Here is a 21,368-nt window from a genome sequence, read left to right as displayed (position 1 = left end):
GAGAGATGATACTAATTCTAAGGAGTATATAGAATTCTCCAAATAGAGAAAAAGAAAGAAGACCATAAGTAAATGAAATTGATGCCCTAAAGAAGGGCCCAAACAACTCCAGAAACGAGTTCTATAGGAGAGTTGCCCCTAGAGTTGGGCTGTGGCTGATCCAGAGTGTAGTGACTTCACACAGATTTTAAATTGCAAACACTAGATCCACTCTCTGGACCAAAGAATGAGCACTGGGGTGCTAAGAGTCCATTCCTGGGAAATAAATGGTCATGAATTTAAATCCTCAGTGTCATCTTAAGCAGTGTGATCATGGCAGATGTCTGAGATGTTCCCAGTGCTACAAGTCATTACTAAAGAACGTGATCTGAGAGAATATGAAACATGTATTATGAGTGGCATGACACGAAGGGAGAGGAACCTGGTGACCACTGTGTGAGCATCATAGCATCATTGCTTCAGGAGCAACAAAACTTGTATGTCTCAACTAAGACTGCTCATCCAAGCAAGTATATGAGCAAACAGTTCAAATAAAGTGAGCACCACAATTGAGTGTGCATGTGTAACAGTGCAACAGCAACACCCAGTTATCACAACTTAAAAAAATATGTGAGCACTATAGCCATCCATGCATGTGTAGTTACAACAACATCCACAGCAGAATCAATGTTGAAAGAAAAAATGGAGTGATGGAGACTAAAAATAACTGTTAGCTATTACCATTTTCTTAATTCACATATACTTTCATAAAAATAAATACCATTTTCTTATAATAGCATAAAATATATACTATCACGTGGTTTTTGTATCAGTATTGTTTAGTGGAACTCAGAAAAAACAGTGTTTTTCCTATGATTTGTAAACACTTATGTTATTTGATGGTAGAAAGAAAAGACTTTTATTATATTTTTAGAAGTACATTTTCTCAAACTGTGTCACCACATGTTAATATTTAGCTTATACAACAAGCACATAAACATGAACATAAATGATAGTAAAATCAAATGTCACACACAGAACAGTTATTTTGATAATGGGTAAACAGAACTTTTGTTTTGTAGTTGTTAGAATACTTGTTGGAATTTTTCACTACAGATGTCCTACAGTTCACAGAAGAAAAAATACATAAATCTTGTCAATAAATTCTAAGCACATCAGAAAGAGCTCAAAGACAAGGAAGTTTTGTATTAAATTTCCAACTCACTTTTGATTTAATTGTCTGGATATGCTGCTCCACTTCTTCAATATCTTCAGTGTTTTCTAAACGTTCATAAGCTGCACTTCTAGTACCTTTTATTAAATTTAAAGGTAGTGCTGACATTCCATAAGCCTAAAATAAAAACCAGAATGTTGTAATCATACTATTTTTCAAATAGACTATACAGAATATTCATATTATAATTCCCCTTTCAAGTAACTACAAAAAGAATAAGCAATTAAAGAGAGATAGCAATTAAAGGGAGATAGTCAATAAAGAACAAGATAAACGGGACTGAATAATGATTATATTGTGCCTTAATTCTTACTCCACATTTCTGACAAGCTATACATTTATATCTTTCTCAGATGAGGAAGCACCTATCCTTTAAAGGACAAGTTGCAAAACAGAATAATTTATTAAAGTAAAATAATGCACCTTCAGTGAAGGGGTACTGTAAATTTATAAAGATCAATTATAAAATTATTTTCTAATAATATATTTCCAAGTATATATAGTAAAACCAATTATTTTAATAAGCACATTATTTGATTAGCATACCAATAATGTACATATGTCATTTATCTGCAAATTTAAGTATTTATAATCAATATTTTATAAGTATGCCAATTTTTCCACAGTAATTTTTAACTATTAATTTGTATTAATAATCAAAAGTAATGAGCCAGAGATATTTCAATTTAGGTTCCATCCTTGGCATTCCAGATGGTTCCCACCCCCTCCAAGAACTACCAGAAATAATTATTGAATGTACAGCATTAAGAGTCACCCCTGAGCAATGCTGAGTATGACCCAAAAAATAAAAACAGAACTAAACAAGAGTAAAAAATGCTATTTTGTATTATCCAATTCCATATTAGCTAACTAACCAAAGTGATTTGGTTATTGTCACTATTACTAATAACAAATGCTACGTAGTCATAACTCATAAACATTATTGACCTTTTTAAAGGTCTTTTAAAGCAAATGTGACAAAAATGTGCTCCTAGTTACAGAAGATACAACTTCATTTTTCCAAGTTTTTGAAATTTTTTTTAAACAAAAAGCCAGACTACTTTATCATGAAGATAAGCAAAATTGAATTCAGACAGATTATAACAGAATCAAAACATGCTGTTTCTCAAGGTTAACTCCAATATCAGAGGTGATCCTACTTGTTCTCTCTAATGCTCCCTGTCTTCCTGATTATCAACTCCCAAGACAATCTCAAATAATTTTACTGTCAATTTTAATTACTTAAATATTCTTTGCTAAATCTCCATTAGCGATAGAATAATACTGATTAAACAATGATTTAAATTGTAAGAATAAACTTTGACATTCTTTAAATTGGAGAAAATATAAATAAAGAACATGATGAAAAGAAAGCATTAGTACTAGCTAGATTTCTTCTAGGAAATATAATTTGAGGATATTGTATTTGATTAGTTATAATTATTACCAAATTTGCAAATCTTGTATTTTTAAAGAAAGAACTGTTTCAAATCATGTATTTAAAATATTATTAAAACACAAATTAGGGCCGGGTAGGTGGCGCTGGAGGTAAGGTGTCTGCCTTGCAAGCGCTAGCCAAGGAAGGACCGCAGTTCGATCCCCCGGCATCCCATATGGTCCACCCAAGCCAGGGGCGATTTCTGAGCACATAGCCAGGAGTAACCCCTGAGCGTCAAACGGGTGTGGCCCAAAAACCAAAAAAAAAAAAAAAAAAAACAAAAAAAAAACACACAAATTAATCTTCTATGATGTCCTTATCAATAAAGAAGGAAGCTAAATGAAGTAAAAGTAATTTAGATATAGCAGAGTGATTTTCTAAATAACTGCATTCTTTTTTTTAATAACTCTATTCTTATCAATTTTATTAACATAAAAATCTTGATAAAACAGAGAAAAAGAAACTTAGCATTTCTTTAATGTTAACATCGAATTTTAAATCCTCTAAACACTGAAAATATAAAACAAAACATAAAAGCTCTATTGGAATTCCTTTTTTTTTAAAAAAATTTTATTTATTTTATTTATTTTTGGTTTTTGGGCCACACCTGATGCTCCTGGCTTGGGGAGGGGGGCATATGGGATACCAGGGATCTAACCAGGTCGGCCACGGGCAAGGCAAGTGCCCTATCACTTTGCTATCACTCTGGACCCTCATTAAATTTTATTTTTAATTGTGCATACATATACAAAAGTTTTAAAGGTATAACTCCATGCCATTACATTTTGCAACCGTGCCTATCACCAAAATAGCAAAACTTCTACATTATCTTTTCTAGACCCTCTCTCCAATTTGAAAACCCTCTCTCCTCTCCTCCACTCCTCTAGTAACCTGTTATCTCCCTTTGCTTTCATCAGTTCCCTTAGTTTCATATTCTACATTTCAAAGAGAATGACCCATTTGGTATTTGCCAAACTCCTTCTGACTTACTACTTCTCTTACCATGCTCCTCTTCAGTTCCACTCACCTTGTCACAAAAGGCAAGATTTGATTTTTTTTTCTAATGGCGATTAGTATTTTATAGGCATAATACATTTTTAATCTATTCATCTGTTGTTGAGCTGGTACTGTTTTCAAATGTTGACTATCATAATAAAAGTGCAGTAAGCACTGGTTCACACAAAATTTTCTATTAGTATATTTGTATTCTTCGGAGAGATAACAAGGAGCAGAACTGCTTACTTAAACAGAAAACCAATTATTTACATTTCTACCAATAGCATACAGTATGAGAACACCTATTTCTCCATGCCCCCACTAACATTTATTTCTGGCCTTATGTAATCAGACCATAAAGAAGTGTAGCAGATTATTCATTATCGTTTGGTTTATATTTCTAATAGTAAAATGCGATTTTTCTTTTTTTTTACCCAGCAGCCTCTAAAATGCTATTTTTCTGGGCCTATTGGGCACCTGTGTTTCTGGTTGTCTTCAGCAATGAAATGCCTGTTCATATTTTCCTCCCATTTTTGAATAGGGTTGTTTCCTTACTGCTGAGTGATCAAGGTTCCTCATGTAGTTAATACATTAATGATCAGAGGATTTATGTTCTCCATGTAATAGAATATTTTAATGATGTGTTCAATATACAGAAATTTTTCAATCTGATAATCCTAATATTTTTTGTTTATCCTGCAATAAAATCAAATCACTAACTGCATGATAGAAATCAGTATAATGCAGTGATTTCATGTTTCTTCACTGTATTTTATGGTTGCACATCTAATGCCCAAGTCTCAATTGACTTTGTTTTTTGTTTTTTATTTTTATTTTATTTTTTGGCCAAATTCTTTTTCTATATATATATTTTTTATTTAAACACCTTGATTACATACATGATTGTGTTCTTTGGGTTTCAGTCATGTAAAGAACACCACCCATCACCAGGGCAACATTCCCATCACCAATGTCCCAAATCTCCCTCCTTCCCACCCGACCCCCGCCTGTACTCAAAACAGACTTTCCATTTCCCTCATACATTCTCATTATTAAGACAGTTCAAAATGTAGTTATATCTCTAACTAAACTCATCACTCTTTGTGGTGAGCTTCCTGAGGTGAGCTGGAACTTCCAGCTCTTTTCTCTTTTGTGTCTGAAAGTTATTATTGCAAGAATGTCTTTCATTTTTCTTAAAACCCATAGATGAGTGAGACCATTCTGCATTTTCCTCTCTCTCTGACTTATTTCACTCAGCATAATAGTTTCCATACACATCCATGTATAGGAAAATTTCATGACTTCATCTCTCTTGACAGCTGCATAATATTCCATTGTGTATATGTACCACTGTTTCTTTAGCCATTCATCTGTTGAAGGGCATCTTGGTTGTTTCCAGAGTCTTGCTATGGTAAATAGTGCTGCAATGAATATAGGTGTAAGGAAGGGGGTTTTGTATTGTATTTTTGTGTTCCTAGGGTATATTCCTAGGAGTGGTATAGCTGGGTCCTATGGGAGCTCGATTTCCAGTTTCTGGAGGAATCTCCATATCGCTTTCCATAAAGGTTGAACTAGACAGCATTCCTACCAGCAGTGAATAAGAGTTCCTTTCTCTCCACATCCCTGCCAACACTGCTTATTCCCATTCTTTGTAATGTGTGCCAATCTCTGGGGCGTGAGGGGGTACCTCATAGTTCTTTTGATTTGCATCTCCCTGATGATTAGTGATATAGAGCATTTTTTCATGTGTCTTTTGGCCATTTGTATTTCTTCTTTGTCAAAGTGTCTGTCCATTTCTTCTCCCCATTTTTTGATGGGATTAGATGTTTTTTTCTTGTAAATTTCTGTCATTGCCTTGTATATTTTGGAGATTAGCCCCATGTCTGATGGGTATTGGGTGAATAGTTTCTCCCACTCGGTGGGTGGCTCTTGTATCCTGGGCACTATTTCCTTTGAAGTGCAGAAGCTTCTCAGTTTAATATATTCCCATCTGTTAATCTCTGCTTTCACTTGCTTGGAGAGTGCAGTTTCCTCCTTGAAGATGCCTGTAGTCTCAATGTCCTGGAGTGTTTTGCCTATGTGCTGTTCTATATATCTTATGTTTTCGGGTCTGATATCGAGGTCTTTAATCCATTTTGATTTTACCTTTATAAATGAAGTTAACTGGGGGTCTAAGTTCAATGTTTTGCAAGTGGCTAGCCAGTTGTGACAACACCACTTGTTGAAGAGGATTTCTTTGCTCCATTTAGGATTTCTTGCTCCTTTATCAAAAATTAGGTGATTGTATGTCTGGGGAACATGCTCTGAGTATTCAAGCCTATTCCACTAATCTGAGGGCCTGTCCTTATTCCAATACCATGCTGTTTTGATAACTATTCCTTTGTAGAAAAGTTTAAAGTTGGGGAAAGTAATTACTCCCAAGTTCTTTTCCCCAATGACTGCTTTAGCAATTCTAGGGTGTTTATTGTTCCAAATGAATTTCAAAAGTGCCTGATCCACTTCTTTGTAGAATTTCATGGGTATCTTTAGAGGGATCGCATTAAATTTGTACAATGCTTTTGGGACTATCGGCATTTTGATGATGTTAATCCGGCCAATCTATGAGCAGGGTATGTGTTTCCATTTCCGCATGTCCTCTCTTACTTCTTGGAGCAGAGTTTTATAGTTTTCTTTGTATAGGTCCTTCACATTTTTAGTCAAGTTGATTCCAAGATATTTGAGGTTGTCTGGCACTATTTTAAATGGAGTTTTCTAAATGTCCATTTATTCCTTATTACAATTGGTGTATAGAAAGGCCATTGATTTTTGTGTATTAATTTTGTAGCCTGCCACCTTGCTATATGAGTCTATTGTTTCTAGAAGCTTTTTGGTAGAGTCAACAGTTGTATTAAATATTTTGCTGGCCCTTCATTCGGTGCATATATGTTTAGGAGAGTTATTACTTCCTGCTCTACATACACCTTGATTAATATAAAATGTCCATCTTTGTCCCTTACAACCTTCCTGAGTATAAAGCTTGCATTATCTTAGTATGGCCACTCCAGCTTTTTTATGGGTGTTGTTTGCTTGGATAATTTTTCTCCAGCCTTTTACTTTGAGTCTATGTTTGTTCTGACTATTCAGGTGCGATTTTTGTAGGGAGCAGAAGATTGGATTGAGTTTTTTGATCCATTTAGCCACTCTGTGTCTCTTAACTGATGCATTTAGTCAACTGACTAAAACCTGGAATTTAATGCCATCTTTATATCGAAATATGGTGTGTCTTCTGGTTTGTCTTGTCTTAAATTAGGTCTTTAGTTTTTCTCTTAAGACTGGTTTTGTGTCTGTAAAGTTTCTGAGCTGCTTTTTGTCTGTGAAACCATGTATTTTTCCATCAAACCGGAAAGTGAGTTTTGCTGGGTACAGTATTCTAGGTGAAGCATTCATTTCATTAAGTCTTGTCACAATATCCCACCACTGCTTTCTGGCCTTGAGTGTTTCTGGTGACAGGTCTGCTGTAAATCTCAAGGATGCTCCCTTGAACAAAATTTCCCTTTTTGATCTTGCTGCTCTCAGAATTATGTCTCTATCTGTGGGATTCGTCATTGTGACAAGGATGCGTCTTGGGGTAATTTTTCTGGGGTCTCTTTTGGTTGGTACTCTTCGAGCATGCAGGATTTGATCACATATATTCTTTAGCTCTGGAAGTTTCTCTTTAATGATGTTCTTGACCGTTGATTCTTCCTGGAAATTTTCTTCCTGGGTCTCTGGGACTCCAATGATTCTTAAGTTGTTTCTGTTGAGCTTATCATATACTTCTATTTTTATCTGTTCCCATTCTTTGACTAATTTTTCCATTGTCTGTTCATTTGCTTTAAGTATTTTCCAATCTCTCCCGCTGTTTGGAGTTGTTATTTATCTCATCTTCCACAGCACCAAGTCTATTCTCAGCTTCTGATACCCTGTCCAAGAGCTTATCCAATTTGTCTTTCACTTTGTTTACTGACTTTTTCAGTCCTGTTAGTTGACATGTTATTTCAGTTTGGAGTTTTGTGATTTCTATCATCATATTTTCTTGGTTCTTATTAGTGTTCTGTTCAATTTGATCCATGGTTTCTTTGAGTTCGTTGAGCATCTTCCATATTGCTAGTCTAAAGTCCTTATCTGAGAGGTTGATTAGTTGGTTGGTCATTATCTGGTCATCAGAATTATCATCTTCATTCTCTATGTCTGATGCTGGCCTGTGTTGTTTCCCCATTGTCACACTTGTCTTGTGGGTTTTTCTACGTGTTGTGGTGGTATTCACTTGCTAAATGATACAGGCAGCCACACTCCTCTGTCTCCGCCCTTTCTGGATGGGTCAACTTGCCTCCAAGGGAGGGGAGTACTCCATGGATGAAGCCTCACACAGCATCAAATCTTGGGCCCGAGCACACAGCAGAGAAGACAGTCCGGAGAGAAATGCTCGACTTCAGTGATCCAGCACAGTTTTTAGTGTGATTTTTTTTTCTACTTGTTGCGATGGTGTTCTTTTCTTAGAAAAAGCGCACGGCTGCGTCGCGAAGTGTGCTCTGCTGGAGCCTCTTTTCGGCCCACTCCCAAAAGGTTCACACAACAGGAGAGTAGACATACACACACAGGCAGCACTCACAATTTTTCACAGTCGGGCCCCACTGGGCAGGCGTAGTTTCGTGGATTTTCCCAGCCTGATGTCACCAAAAGGGGACCTGGCTTCTGCAAAGTACTGCTTATAGCCGGTTTTCACATTATGGAGCAGTTCCTTGGCATTCCGTCCTAGAATTGGCCTCTGGGAGAGTGAGTTTTCTGGAGCCTCTTTTCGGCCCACTTCTAAGAGGGTCACGGAACAGGTCAGTAGACTGTTAGTTTTTATTTAGTATCTAAAAACTATGCGGCCCTCGCCGCATATCTTTTTTTTTCTTTATTTAAACATCTTGATTACATATATGATTGTGATTAGGTTTTGGCCATGCAAAGAACACCCCCATCATCAGTGCAACATTCCCACCACCAATGTCCTAAATCTCCCTCTATCCCACCCCACCCTCACCTGTACTCCAGACAGGCTTTCCAGTTCCCTCAGTCATGCACATGATTGTGGTAGTTCTCTGTGTATTTATTTCTATAACTGCATTCACCACGCTTTTTGGTGAGCTTCATGAAGTGAGCTGGAATTTCTAACCCTCCTCTCATTGTCTCTGAGGATTGTTGCAAAAATGACTTATTTTTCTTAAAGCCCATAGATGAGTGAGACTATTCTGCGTCTCTCTCTCTCTCCCACTGACTTACTTCACTCAGCATGACAGATTCCATGTACATCCATGTATAGAAAAATTTCATGACTTAATCTCTCCTGGCGGCTGCAGAATATTCCATTGTGTATATATACCACAGTTTCTTTAGCCATTCTTCTGATGAAGGGCATCTTGGTTGTTTCCAGAGCCTTGCTATTGTGAATAGTGCTGCAATAAATATAGGTGTGAGGAAGGGGTTTTTGTACTGTATTCTTGTGTTCTTGGGTTATATCCCTAGTAGTGGAATAGCTGGTCAAATGGGAGCTCAATTTCCAATTTTGGGAGGAATCTCCATATAGCTTTCCATAGAGGTTGGACTAGACATAATTGCCACAAGCAGTGGATAAGAGTTCCTTTCTCTCCACATTCCCCACCAGCACTGATTGTTCTCATTCTTTGTGATGTGCACCAATCTCTGTGATGTGAGGTGTTATCTCATAGCTGTTTTGATTTGCATCTCCTGATGATTAGTGATGAGGAGCATTTTTTCATGTGCCTCTTGGCCATTTGTATTTCTATTTATCAAAGTGTCTGTTCATTTCTTCTCTCCATTTTTTGATGGGATTAGATGTTTTTTTCTTGTAAAGTTCTGATAGTGCCCTGTATATTTTGGATATTAGCCCCTTATCTCACGGGTGTTGGGTGAATAGTTTCTCCCACTCAGCGGGTGACTCTGGTATCCTGGGCACTATTTCTTTTGAGGTGCAGAAGTTTCTCAGTTTAATGTATACCCATCTGTTGATCTTGTTTTCACTTGTTTGGTAAGTGCAGTTTCCTCCTTGAAGATGCCTTTAGTCTCAATGTTGTGGAGTGTTTTACCGATGTGGCGTTCTATATATCTTATGGTATCAGGTCTGATATCAAGGTCTTTAATACATTTGTATTTTACCTTCGTACATGATGTTATGTAGGGGTCTATGTTCGCTTTTTTGCAAGTGGCTAACCAGTTCTGCCAGTACTACTTGTTGAAGAGGCTTTTTTTTTGTTCCATTTAAGGTTTCTTGCTCTTTTGTCAAAAATTAGGTAATTGTATGCCTGGGGGACAATGTCTGAGAACTCAAGCCTATTCCATTGTCTGAGGATCTATCTTTATTCCAATACCATGTTGTTTTGATAACTATTGCTTTGTAGTACAGTTTAAAGTTGGGGAAAGTAATGCCTCCCATTTTCCTTTTCCCTAGGAGTGCTTTAGCTATTCGAGGGTGTTTATTGTTCCAGATGAACTTCATAAGTGTTTGATCCACTTCTTTGAAGCATGTCATGGGTATTTTTAAGGGGATTGCATTAAATCTGTATAATGCTTTGGGGAGTATTGCTATTTTAATGATGTTAATCCTGCCAATGCATGAGCAGGGTATGTGTTTCCATTTCCGTGTATCCTCTCTTATTTCTTGGAGCAGGGCTTTATAGTTTTCTTTGTATAGGTCCTTCACGTCTTTGGTCAAGTTGACACCAAGATATCTGAGTTTGTGTGGCACTATTGTGAATGGGACTGCCTTCTTGACTTCCTTCTCTTCCTTATCATTATTGGTGTATAAAAAGGCATTGATTTCTGTGTGTTAATTTTGTAGCCTGCCACCTTGCTATATGAGTCTATTGTTTTTAGAAGCTTTTTGGTAGCGTCTTTGGGGTTTTCTAAATAGAGTATCATGTCTTCTGCAAACAATGAGAGCTTGACTTCTTCCTTTCCTATCTGGATTCCCTTCATATCTTTTTCTTGCCTGATCGCTATAGCAAGAACTTCCAGTACTTAATTGGGTTTGAATTATTTTGTTAATATGGTGTGATCACATTCCAATATCATTCATTCTTTTACACGTGGAAATTCTATTTTCTAGCATAATTCATTCAAAAGATTGTTCTTCATTTTATGTTCTTGGTTCCTTCATCATCAATTAATAGTCCTTGCGGGAGCCACCATCAGTTGTTCCCCCTCACCTCCAAGCTGTAGCTCAGCTTGCCGCCAGTCCTTACATACAGTCAGTCTCCTGTCCTAATGCAAGTGCATCATCTGAGGACAGGACGTTTGGTCCCGATATCAACTTGAATTCTGCATTTTCCTACCATCACCATTGGTTCCCTCCACCCAAACTGTAGCCTTAGCCGCCACCTATCCTGACATCCAGTCATCTGTCCTCTCTCCCCAAGAGAAAGAGGAATTGTCCATGTGTAGTCATTCCAATTTATATCTAATATTTCTACGCAGAGAGGCCTTAGCACTTCTTCCCCTTAGACAATGAGAATCCATACAAATACTATTGAAGGAACTAAAGAACATGTTAGCAAACCACAGTAGCAGTTTTACACATGAGGAGAACTGTATAAATAAACTTGAAGATAAATTACAAGCCAGCACTGATAAAGACATCAAAAGAGAGAGGAAAGACAAAATTTTGGATGAAAATGTAAGGTACTTAATGAACAAAGGCAAAAGAATTAATCTCCAATGTGCAGGAATACCAGACGAGGAAGAAAATGGGAAAAGGTAAGAACAAGTAGTGAGAAAAATAACAGCAGAGAACTTCCCCAACTCTCTGGAAAGAGGCTTCTGTATAAATCCAAGAAGCAAAAAGTGTCAAACAAAATAGACCCTAACAGAACAACATCAAAACATATAGTAATCCAATGGCAATAAACAGAGAGTTTAAAGCAAGAGTGAGAAAACAATCCATAAGTATAAAAGAAAGAATATGAGAATCAAACCAGATCTCCTATCTGAAATGATCCAGGCAAGAAAAGGAGGAATGACATATTCAAATTACTGACTGAAATAAATTTTCAACCTAGAGACCACTACCCAGCAAAACTCTCATTTATATGGGCGGGAGGGATAACAACATTCTCAGGAAAAAAAGAACTTGTAACATTCACGATAACGAAACAGGACTCCAAATAAACTATTCTATTGGAACACCCTACTTTTTTTTACCCAAAAGAAGGTGTTCCTCTTTCCATTTCACCTATCTGTCTGACATGTAAAAGTCCACCTAGACTCAATTATTTTATAGGTACTTTAATCTCTCACTTGACCCTCCTCCCAGTTAGAATTTGAAATGGTAAATAAAGAGAGGTTTCAGTTTAAAGGGCCTGGAGACCATGACGTGAGAAGTCATGCAACTCTAGGATTTTCTTCCTCATAACTGTCTTAATCTATTAATTCACACAGCAATCCTGCTTTAGACCTGCTCATCAGGACTTGGAAATATGACGCATTGCGTATTTTCACATTACTCAAAGATCAATTATATAATCCAAATAAACAATTGTAAAAGCAACAGCCCTTAGCATAATGGCACAACAGCCTTTTCTGTCAACAGTTTTCTTAAAAGTCAATGGACTAATGTCTCCCATCAAAAGGGATAGAATAGTAGATTGGACCAAGAAAATAAATCCAGCCGTTTGCTCCTTGCAGGAAATGTACTTACAATCTCAGATTGACACAGGCTCAGAGATAGAAAACAATCATAAGCTACTGAAAAAAAAAAATGCTGGGACAGCTTATACATTCAGCCTCATGAAAGTACTTAGAGACAAGGATGGACACTACTTATTGATCAGGGGAACAACAGACCAAGAATTACTAACTCTGATCAACATATATGCACCATATGTAGAGTCAGCAAAATAGGTTAGGCACTTTGCTCACAAATCTAGAGAAAGACATGGCCAGAAATGTGATAGTAATGGTATTTTTCAACACGACACTCTCGCACTGTATAGATGCATTAGGCAGAACATTAGCAAAGACATAAGAGGCCTAAATGAGAAACTAGAAGAACTGGAACTAATGGATTTATACAGGGCCTTCATCCTCAAAAAGATGCATGTACTTTCTTTTCAAGTACACAAAGATCATTTTCTAGGTTAGATCACATTTTAGGACATAATTCTAACTTACGAAAGTTCACAATAAGATTATATCAAGCATCCTATGAGATCACAAGGCCACAGAGATCAAAATTGTAAAAATATGATGTGGAGAAAATCTAATACCTGGACACTAAAAAACATGCTGCTCATCATCAGCTAAATTAAAGAGGAAATTAAGGAAGAAATGAGATTCCTTGATAACAAAAAAAACAAATGACCTAAATTTATGGGACACAGCAAAAACAGTAATTAGGTGGAAATAAACAGCAATACAGGCCTACAGAAGGAAAGAAAAAGTTAAAATCAATAACCTAAAGGCATACCTTTAATATGCAGAAAACCAACAAAAAAGAAACCCAAACACAGCAGAAGAAGTAATAAAAACAGAGCAGAAATCAAAAGTACAGAAACAGAATAGAAAGAATTGATGAAACCAGGATTTAGTTTTATGAATGCATAAACAAGATAGACAAACTATTGACAAAACTCACAAGGAAAAAAGGGTTAAAAGATGCTCAAGGCCACAGAGCAAAGAGGAAGGCCTCATTCCTCTGGCTCCACCTTAGTGGGTGGGGTCAGTTTATCCGGTTTGGGCCCTGGAGATTATGTTCAATGGCGTTTTCTTGGCTATCATGTGCAGAAAAGCAGAAATGGAGCAAGGCAGCGGTTCTTTATAATGAACAACCATACTGTTAAGCTAGAGAACCTAGAAGAAATGGACAAATTTTTGGAAATATATTACCTCCCAAAACTGCATGAGGAGTAATTAGACCAATCACAAGAAAAGGAATTCAAACAGTAATTAAGAATCTCCCCAAGGTAAGACCAACAAGAGTGGAGTAAGTATTGGCCAGAGTAAGGATTAAAATAGTGCTTGGAATCAAATGCCCAGTAAATCAATCCAGACACAAAAGCAGCTGCCTTTCAGTTATGGACAGAGTTTGGGAAAAAAAAAACTTGGTCTGGCTCCATGGCTGCAAATTTCTTCCAGTCAAGGAGCTGCACTACAACATTTAATAACAGTACCATATAACAAAGTTCATGACAGGAAAACTATGCAGAACCCCATCACACTTTGTGACAGAAGATGCCAGTTCTGGAGATTGAACTAACACCTGCCACCTTTATAACATCGCACATCAGGACTTTAGAAAGAAAATATTACTTACGTTCAAAAACTTAAAGATACAATAGAACAGAAAGGCCAGAAGACTCAAGAAGATTTGAGAAAAGAAATAAAAAAATGTCAAATAAAAGTATCAGAGCTGCAAAACATAGTAGGTGATGAAAACTTCACTGGAAGACTCACCAGCAGAGTAACAGCCATTGAGGACAGAATCAGAGATGTAGAAGATAAGCTGCATAATAACGCATACAACAGAAGAAGCTGGAAAAAGCTCTTAAAGAAAGAAAACTAATGACAACAGAATTCTGGGAAAAACTCAATAAAAACAACATAAGAATCACAGTAGTCTCAGAGAACCAAGAAGAAAACCCAGATGAAGAATCAACAGTAAAAAAAAATCAATGCTGAGAAATTCCCAGAAGGAAAAAGAGCATCCACCCATATTCTGGGTGACCAGAAAAACAGCTAAAAGAGATTCAAAAAAAATGTAACAAGGCACATAATAGTCACAATGACAAAAACCACAGATAGGGATAGAATACTGAAAGCAGCATTGTCAAAAAGGGAAATTATTTATAAAGAAGCATTCTTAAGATTTACAGTAGATTTACCAGAAGCAACTCTCAAGGTTTGAAAGCAGTGGTAGAATATAATGACAAAACTCAGTGAAACAAAAGATTGCCAAGGATACTTCACTCAGACAGACTTTCATTCAGGTTACAATATACAGCTTCACAGATAAACAATAGCTTAGACATTTTACAAACTAAAAACCAACCATAAAAGAGCTGAAAGGTCTACTTAAGGGCAACCCAGATCCAACAAATACACCAACTTCTACAATAGGATTACACTTAATCCCATGACAATCATCTCTCTCAATGTCTTGGTAGGTGTGTATGTGTCTAGATGTGTGTGCATATATTATATATGTATATACACAAATGTATATATAAATATATAATATATAACATATATATTATATATAATAAAATATAATATATATTGTAATATATATAAAAATATAGGGTTCTCCATTCTAAAAGCTGAATACACATTTTTCTTCAATGTACCTGCGACATTCTCTAAGATAGACCACATGCTGGGCCACAAAATATACGTCCATAAAATCAAAGAGGATAGAAATTAAAACAACTACCTTTTCAGATCATTATGCACTGAAATTAGAAGTAAATTACAAACAGACACAGAGGAAAACTTTAACACCTGAAAATTAAACAGCTCACTTCTGAACAACCACAGTGGGTCAGAGATGAAATCAAAGAGGAACTTAAAAGATTCCTGGAAACACATGAGAATGAAGACATGAATTATCAGAATTTTCAGGAGACAGAAAAAGAGGTATAAAGGAAAATATATAGCTTTGTAAGTATTCATCATCATCAGATGAGGCTGTAGAAATAACCTAAAGGCACAGTTCAAAAATTTATTAAAAAAGATCAATAAAATGAACCAAAAATAGGCAAAGGAAGAAAATAATGAAGCTTAGAGCAAAAATTAATGAACTGGAAATCCAAAAACAAATTAAAGATCAATGAAACCAAGAGTTAGTTTTGTGAAAAAAATAAACGAATTCGATAAACCACTAATGAGACACACAAAGAGAGAAAACTTAATGAACCAAATTAGGAATAAAAATGAGGAGATTACTACAGATAAACCAAAATTCAAATGATAAGCAGAGATTACTTTGAGAAACTCTATGCCAGAAAACAAGAGAACTTAGAATAAATGGAAAAATTCTTAGACTCATAACTTCCCAAGGTTGAAACAAGATGATATGGTTTATCTGTACAAACCTGTCTTTATTGAGAAAATTATAATGGTAAACAAGTCTTCACAAAAACAAAAACCCACACCCAGATGGATTCAGTAATGAATTCTTTCAAATGTTTCAAGAGGACCTACTGCCAATCTTTGTAGGCTCTTCCAGGAAACTGAAGAAACAGAAACACTCCCAAATAGTTTATACAAAGCTATCACCCTAATACCAAAAGCAGACAGAGAAGCCACCAAAAAAAAAAAAAAAAAAACCAAAAAAACAGACCAATATGCTTGATGAACATAGATGCAAAGATCCTCAACAAAATCTGAGCAAATAGGATCCAGTGGCTCATAAATAAGGTCATATACCATGACCAAGTATGATTAACTGCAGAGATAAAGTATGGCTTAACATATTCAAGTGAATCAAAGTAATACAACTTAGTATTAAAAAAGAAAGAAAAATCATATGAACATATCTAGTGATGCGAGGAAGCTTTTGACAAGGTCCAACAAATATTCATGATAAAAACTTCAACGAGAGAAATTAAAAGAACTTTTCTCAGTATAGTCAAGGCTATATCCCACAAGCCAATGGCAAATATTTATTATACTTAAAGGGGAAAAACTAAAATCCTTTGCTTTAAGATCTGGTCCAAGACAATGTTCTCCCCTGTCACCACTTCTATTCAATATAGTACTGAAAGTACTTACTATAGCAATCAGGCAAGAAAGCGAGATCAAGGGTGTCCAGATAGAAAAAGTCAAGCTCTCATTGTTTTCAGATGAAATGATACTATATTTAGAAAATCCTAAAGATTACCAAAAAGCTTCTAGAAACAATAGATTTGTATAGGAGAGTGGCAGGCAACAAAATAAACACTCAAAAATCCAAGGTGTTTTTATATAAAAATAATGAAAGAAAAGAGACATTACACAAACAATCACATTCATAATTGTGCCTCAGAAAATCAATTACTTGGAGTCAACTTAGAAAAAAGGTGAAAAATCTATACAAAGAAAACTATAAAAGAGAACAGAAAGAAATGAAAATATATATCCTGTTCACGGACTGGGAGGATAAACAACACTGAAATGGCAATACTGCCCAAAGCATTGTATAGATTTAATGCAATTCTTCTAAGGATCCCATGACATTTCTTCAAAGTGGATCAAACACTCCTGAAATTCATTTATAGAACAACAAATGCCCACTTAAATCTACAGTGATACCTGGGGGGAAAACAATGAGAGGTATCACTTTTCCCAACTTTAATTTGTACTATAAAGCATTAGCCATTAAGCAGCATGGTATTGAAAGAAAGGCAGATCCTTAGATCAATGGAACAGAGTTGAGTATTCTGAGAATAACCCCAGATATATATAAAATCAATTAATCTTTGATTCAGGCACAAAAAATACAAGATGGAGCAAGTGGTGAAAATTGGTCAATAACATGCAAAAGGATGAACTCAGACCTCTATTTAACACCATGGGCAAAGATCAAATCAAAATGGATTAAAGACCTAGATATCAGACCTGAAACCATAAGGTACATAGAGGAAAACATAGGAATAACACTCCATAACATTGAGACTAAATGTATTGACAAACAGAAAACACCATTGTCCATGCAAATGGAAGCAGAAATCAACAAGTGAGATTTCATTAAACTGAAAAGCTTCTGCACATCAAAAGGAAATAGTGACTAGGATACAAAGGCCACCCATGGAATGGGAGAAACTATTTTCACCCAATATTCACCTGATAAAGGGTTAATATCTAAAATATACAAGGTACTGACAGAACTTAATAAGAAAAAAAATCTAATCACATCTAAAAATGGTGAGAAGCAATGAACAGACATTTCCTCAAAGAAATAAAGATATCTAAAAAGCACATGGAAATATGCTCTGCATAACTAATCACTAGGCAGATGCAAATCAAAACAGCAAGTATCATCTCACATCACAAAGAACATGAACAACCAGATCAGGTGTGGAGAAAGAGAATCTCATTCACTGCTGGTGGGAATGCCATCTAGTCTAGCCTTTTCAGAAAATAATATGGATATTCCTTAAAAAGCTGGAAATTGAGCTTATGGTCCAGCAATACCACTCCTAGATACAAAAAATTACTTTACAAAAACAACCTCTGCACTCCAATGTTCATCACAGCACTATTTACAATAACCCGAATCTAGAAGCAACTTAGGTACCCGATAAGAGAAGAGTGGCTAAAGAAACTGTGATATATCTATACAATACTACTCAACCCTTAGCAAAAATGAAGTTATGATTTTTGCTTATACATGGATGGACATGAGATTATTGTGATGAATGAATGTGTCAGAGGGAGAAGAATAAACACACTCATCTGTGGTATATAAGGAAAAATAAAAGTGTGGGAATGATAATCAAAGACAATAGAGATGAGAATTAGGAGAACCAGTCCATGGTGGGAAGCTTGTCACAAAGAGCAGAAACTGGAAGGCATCTCATTACTTACCTTGAAACTCTAGTACAAAACCATAATAGCCAAAACAGCATGGTATTGGAACAAAGAAAGACTTTCAGACCAATGGTAAGAATATCAAGTGACAAACACCCAATATGGTCAATTAATCTTTGACAAGGGAGCCAAGAGTTTCAAATGGAATAAAGACAGTCTCTTCCACAAATGACATTGGAACAATTGGATATTCATGTGTAAAAGAAATGAAAGACCGATCCATATCTCACACCTTACACAAAAGTCAATTCAATGTAAATCAAGACCTTGAGAGCAGACCTAAATCCGTCAAGTCTACTGAGAAAAACATAGGCAGAACTTAAACCTCAAGAAAGTCTTTGATGATTTAGGAAGCCATTGGCAAGGACTATAGAATCAAATATGAATGAATGGAACTACATCAAATTAAAATGTTTCTGTATGGCAAAAGAAATATGAGCTAAAATCAAAAGACAGCCGAGTTTGAGAAAATTTCTGCACTTAACACATCAGATAAAGAATTGATATCTACAATATGCAAAGTGATCACAATGTTACCTTCTCAGAACCTAAAAACCTCATCAAAAGAATGCAGTGAGGAAATGAACAAACACTTCTCTGAGGAAGACCAACAGATGGCCAAAAGGCACATGAACAAATGCTCATCATCACTTATCTTTAGGGAAATTCAAATCAAGACAACAATGAGGTATCATCTACGCCAATGATGATAGCACATATCAAAAAAGTTGGGAACAACGAAACAACTAACACAGTTAAATGTTGTGTTGGCTGGTGAGAATGCTGCCTCTATAGAAAACAGTAGAAGAAAATAGAAAACAGTAAACTCAGAATCAAACAACAATGAAATCATGAGACATCAACTTTAACTACCAAACTTAAATAGGTTCCTGTTATGCTGGCAAGCTGGAGTGGAGGGTGATGGCATGGCATGCACTATGAAACACTGGCGGAGGAGATTCATTTTGGTGATGGGATTAGTCCTTAAACATACATATCTAAAACCCAACTATGAATAATTTTGCACATCATGATGGTTTAAAATTTTTTAAAAAATTTTTAAATTTCATGTAGTCTCCAAATTTCTAACTAATCTTACTGAAGAATACATATTCTTTAAAGAATAATTTCAATTATTCTCATTACCCAGGATTGGGCAGATCTATGTTAATATACAACACTGTGCATTATAATTGAGTTTTTAGCACCTATATTTATAAGCCAAAGACTTTTCAGATATGTATACTTAAATTAAGACATGAAAGAGTTTGCTAATGATGTTAATAGGGTAAAGAGAGGTACTGGAGATGAAGAAACTGCTTCTTCTAAAGTCTGAATTGCTGGGTACATATTGAAGGATGTGAAATTAGAGTATTTTAAGAACAGAAAAATTAAAAGTACTAAGATAAGATTGATAGAGATCAGGTCAAGGTGGACTTTGAAAGCCTTTGACTTAAAAATAGACTAGGATTAATTTTTTTCTTTGTTGTAAAAACAATAGTTAACCAAGATTCTTTAAAAAGAGCCCTCGAATCACATAAATTTATTTTCCTATGTGGAATTCATATACTGAATGGAAGAGGTGAGCTGAATTTCTTAATCACTTAATTTGATTTAAGATAAAAATATGTTCCTCATAACATAAAAGATAAAAGCACAATTATCTCTTTGTAAAACTGAAAAAAAGCAACTAAATAATAGTATAATTTTTTCTGGTTACCTAGTTTTTGGCTTATTTATGAATTTCAATGATTTTAACTATATTTAGATACTACTTAATAATTTAGATTAATGTAACTTTGATATACACTTTGTATAAAATATTTAGTAAGATCTTAAAACAGAAAATCAAAATTGCTTACTACTGCCCTCTAGTGCATTATCAGAAAATCAGCAAGACTAAAGAAGCAAGTACAAATGCTTCTGGGTTTGTCTCCAACGTTAATTATTTCAACTTCCAAGAATAAATTACCATTTTTATTTTAAAATATGAAATGTTTGGAATGAACATAAATAAATTAAAAACATTTCTAATAAACCCTTTTACTACTTAATTTAGAACTGCCTGTTTTCCCTGAAAGTAAAAAAGATAACACTTTCTATGGGCACAAGACAAGTAACAACAAAATACAACAAAAACAGCTCAATTTTTATAAAGTAGGTATGTTACCAGTTTTGAAGAAATAGAAGACAAGAGTGAAGCCCTAGGAAAATTTCATTATTAATCTTCTGCTATCATAAAAAAATTTTTATTATAATCATGAACATGTGCTTGCTTCTGTAGCACATATACTAAAATTGGAATGATACAGAGAAGATTACCATGGTCCCTGTGCAACGATGACAAGCAAATTCAATGAAGCATTCCATATTTTAAGAAAAAATATGAACATGAACAGTCATTTAAAAAATAATTCAAGTAGACCCACAACCCAATCACGATTTTTAAAAGCTATCTTTCTAATATTTTCTTTATGAATGCAGAAGCACTCTTCTGCAATTTAAAAAGGGATTTCAATCTAAAAACTTCTTTCACAAATAATTTATAAAGAATAAGCACGACATCTTTTCCTTACCATGATAAATAAAATAAAGGTCCATCTTAAAATCACTGGCAGATTTAGTCAAATATATCCACTGTATATTCAAATATCTATTATATCTGAACATTATTTCTATTACATGAAAATCAGATCTTTGAAAGGTAAATTTTCAAAGACTATTGGGAATACTGCTTTATTTCTAGTTTTAAATTTATAGTGTGTTTATAATATTCTATTAGCTTATATATTAAAACAACTAGGGCTGTAGAGATAGCATGGAGGTAAGGCGTTTGCCTTGCATGCAGAAGGATGGAAATTCAAATCCCGACATCCCATATGGTCTTCCGAGACTGCCAGGAGCGATTTCTGAGCATAGAACCAGGAGTAACCCCTGAGCACTGTCATGTGTGACCCCCAGCCCCCAAAAAACAAAAAAACAAACAATAACAAAACAAAAAGCAACTGTACAATATAGGTAATATTATAAACAAGTCACACTCTAGAAAAAACTTTAACATTTACCAAGTGTGTGTGTACATATATGTGTATATGTATATATATATTTTAAAAGTTCAGTAGTTTCTGACTTCATAGC

The 21,368-nt window shown here is 35.2% G+C and overlaps 1 protein-coding gene and 1 non-coding gene across 2 annotated transcripts in view; one reads left to right on the top strand and one right to left on the bottom strand.

The window, feature by feature from the left end:
- LMBRD1 (LMBR1 domain containing 1) overlaps window positions 1–21,368 on the bottom strand; it is a 100,322-nt gene that overhangs the window by 34,166 nt on the left and 44,788 nt on the right. The window contains exon 8 of the mRNA XM_049776870.1: window positions 1,205–1,330. Coding sequence (XP_049632827.1) covers window positions 1,205–1,330 — 126 coding nt within the window. The remainder of the gene's footprint in view (window positions 1–1,204; window positions 1,331–21,368) is intronic.
- Window positions 20,499–20,606, top strand: LOC126015270 (U6 spliceosomal RNA). The gene has a single exon (XR_007498153.1). It is a non-coding gene; the product is annotated as a U6 spliceosomal RNA (small nuclear RNA).

This window comes from Suncus etruscus, chromosome 7 (genome assembly GCF_024139225.1).
Source record: "Suncus etruscus isolate mSunEtr1 chromosome 7, mSunEtr1.pri.cur, whole genome shotgun sequence".
Lineage (NCBI taxonomy): Eukaryota > Metazoa > Chordata > Mammalia > Eulipotyphla > Soricidae > Suncus > Suncus etruscus.
Note: the sequence above shows the minus strand (reverse complement) of the source record. Positions and strands in the feature narration are given on the sequence as shown.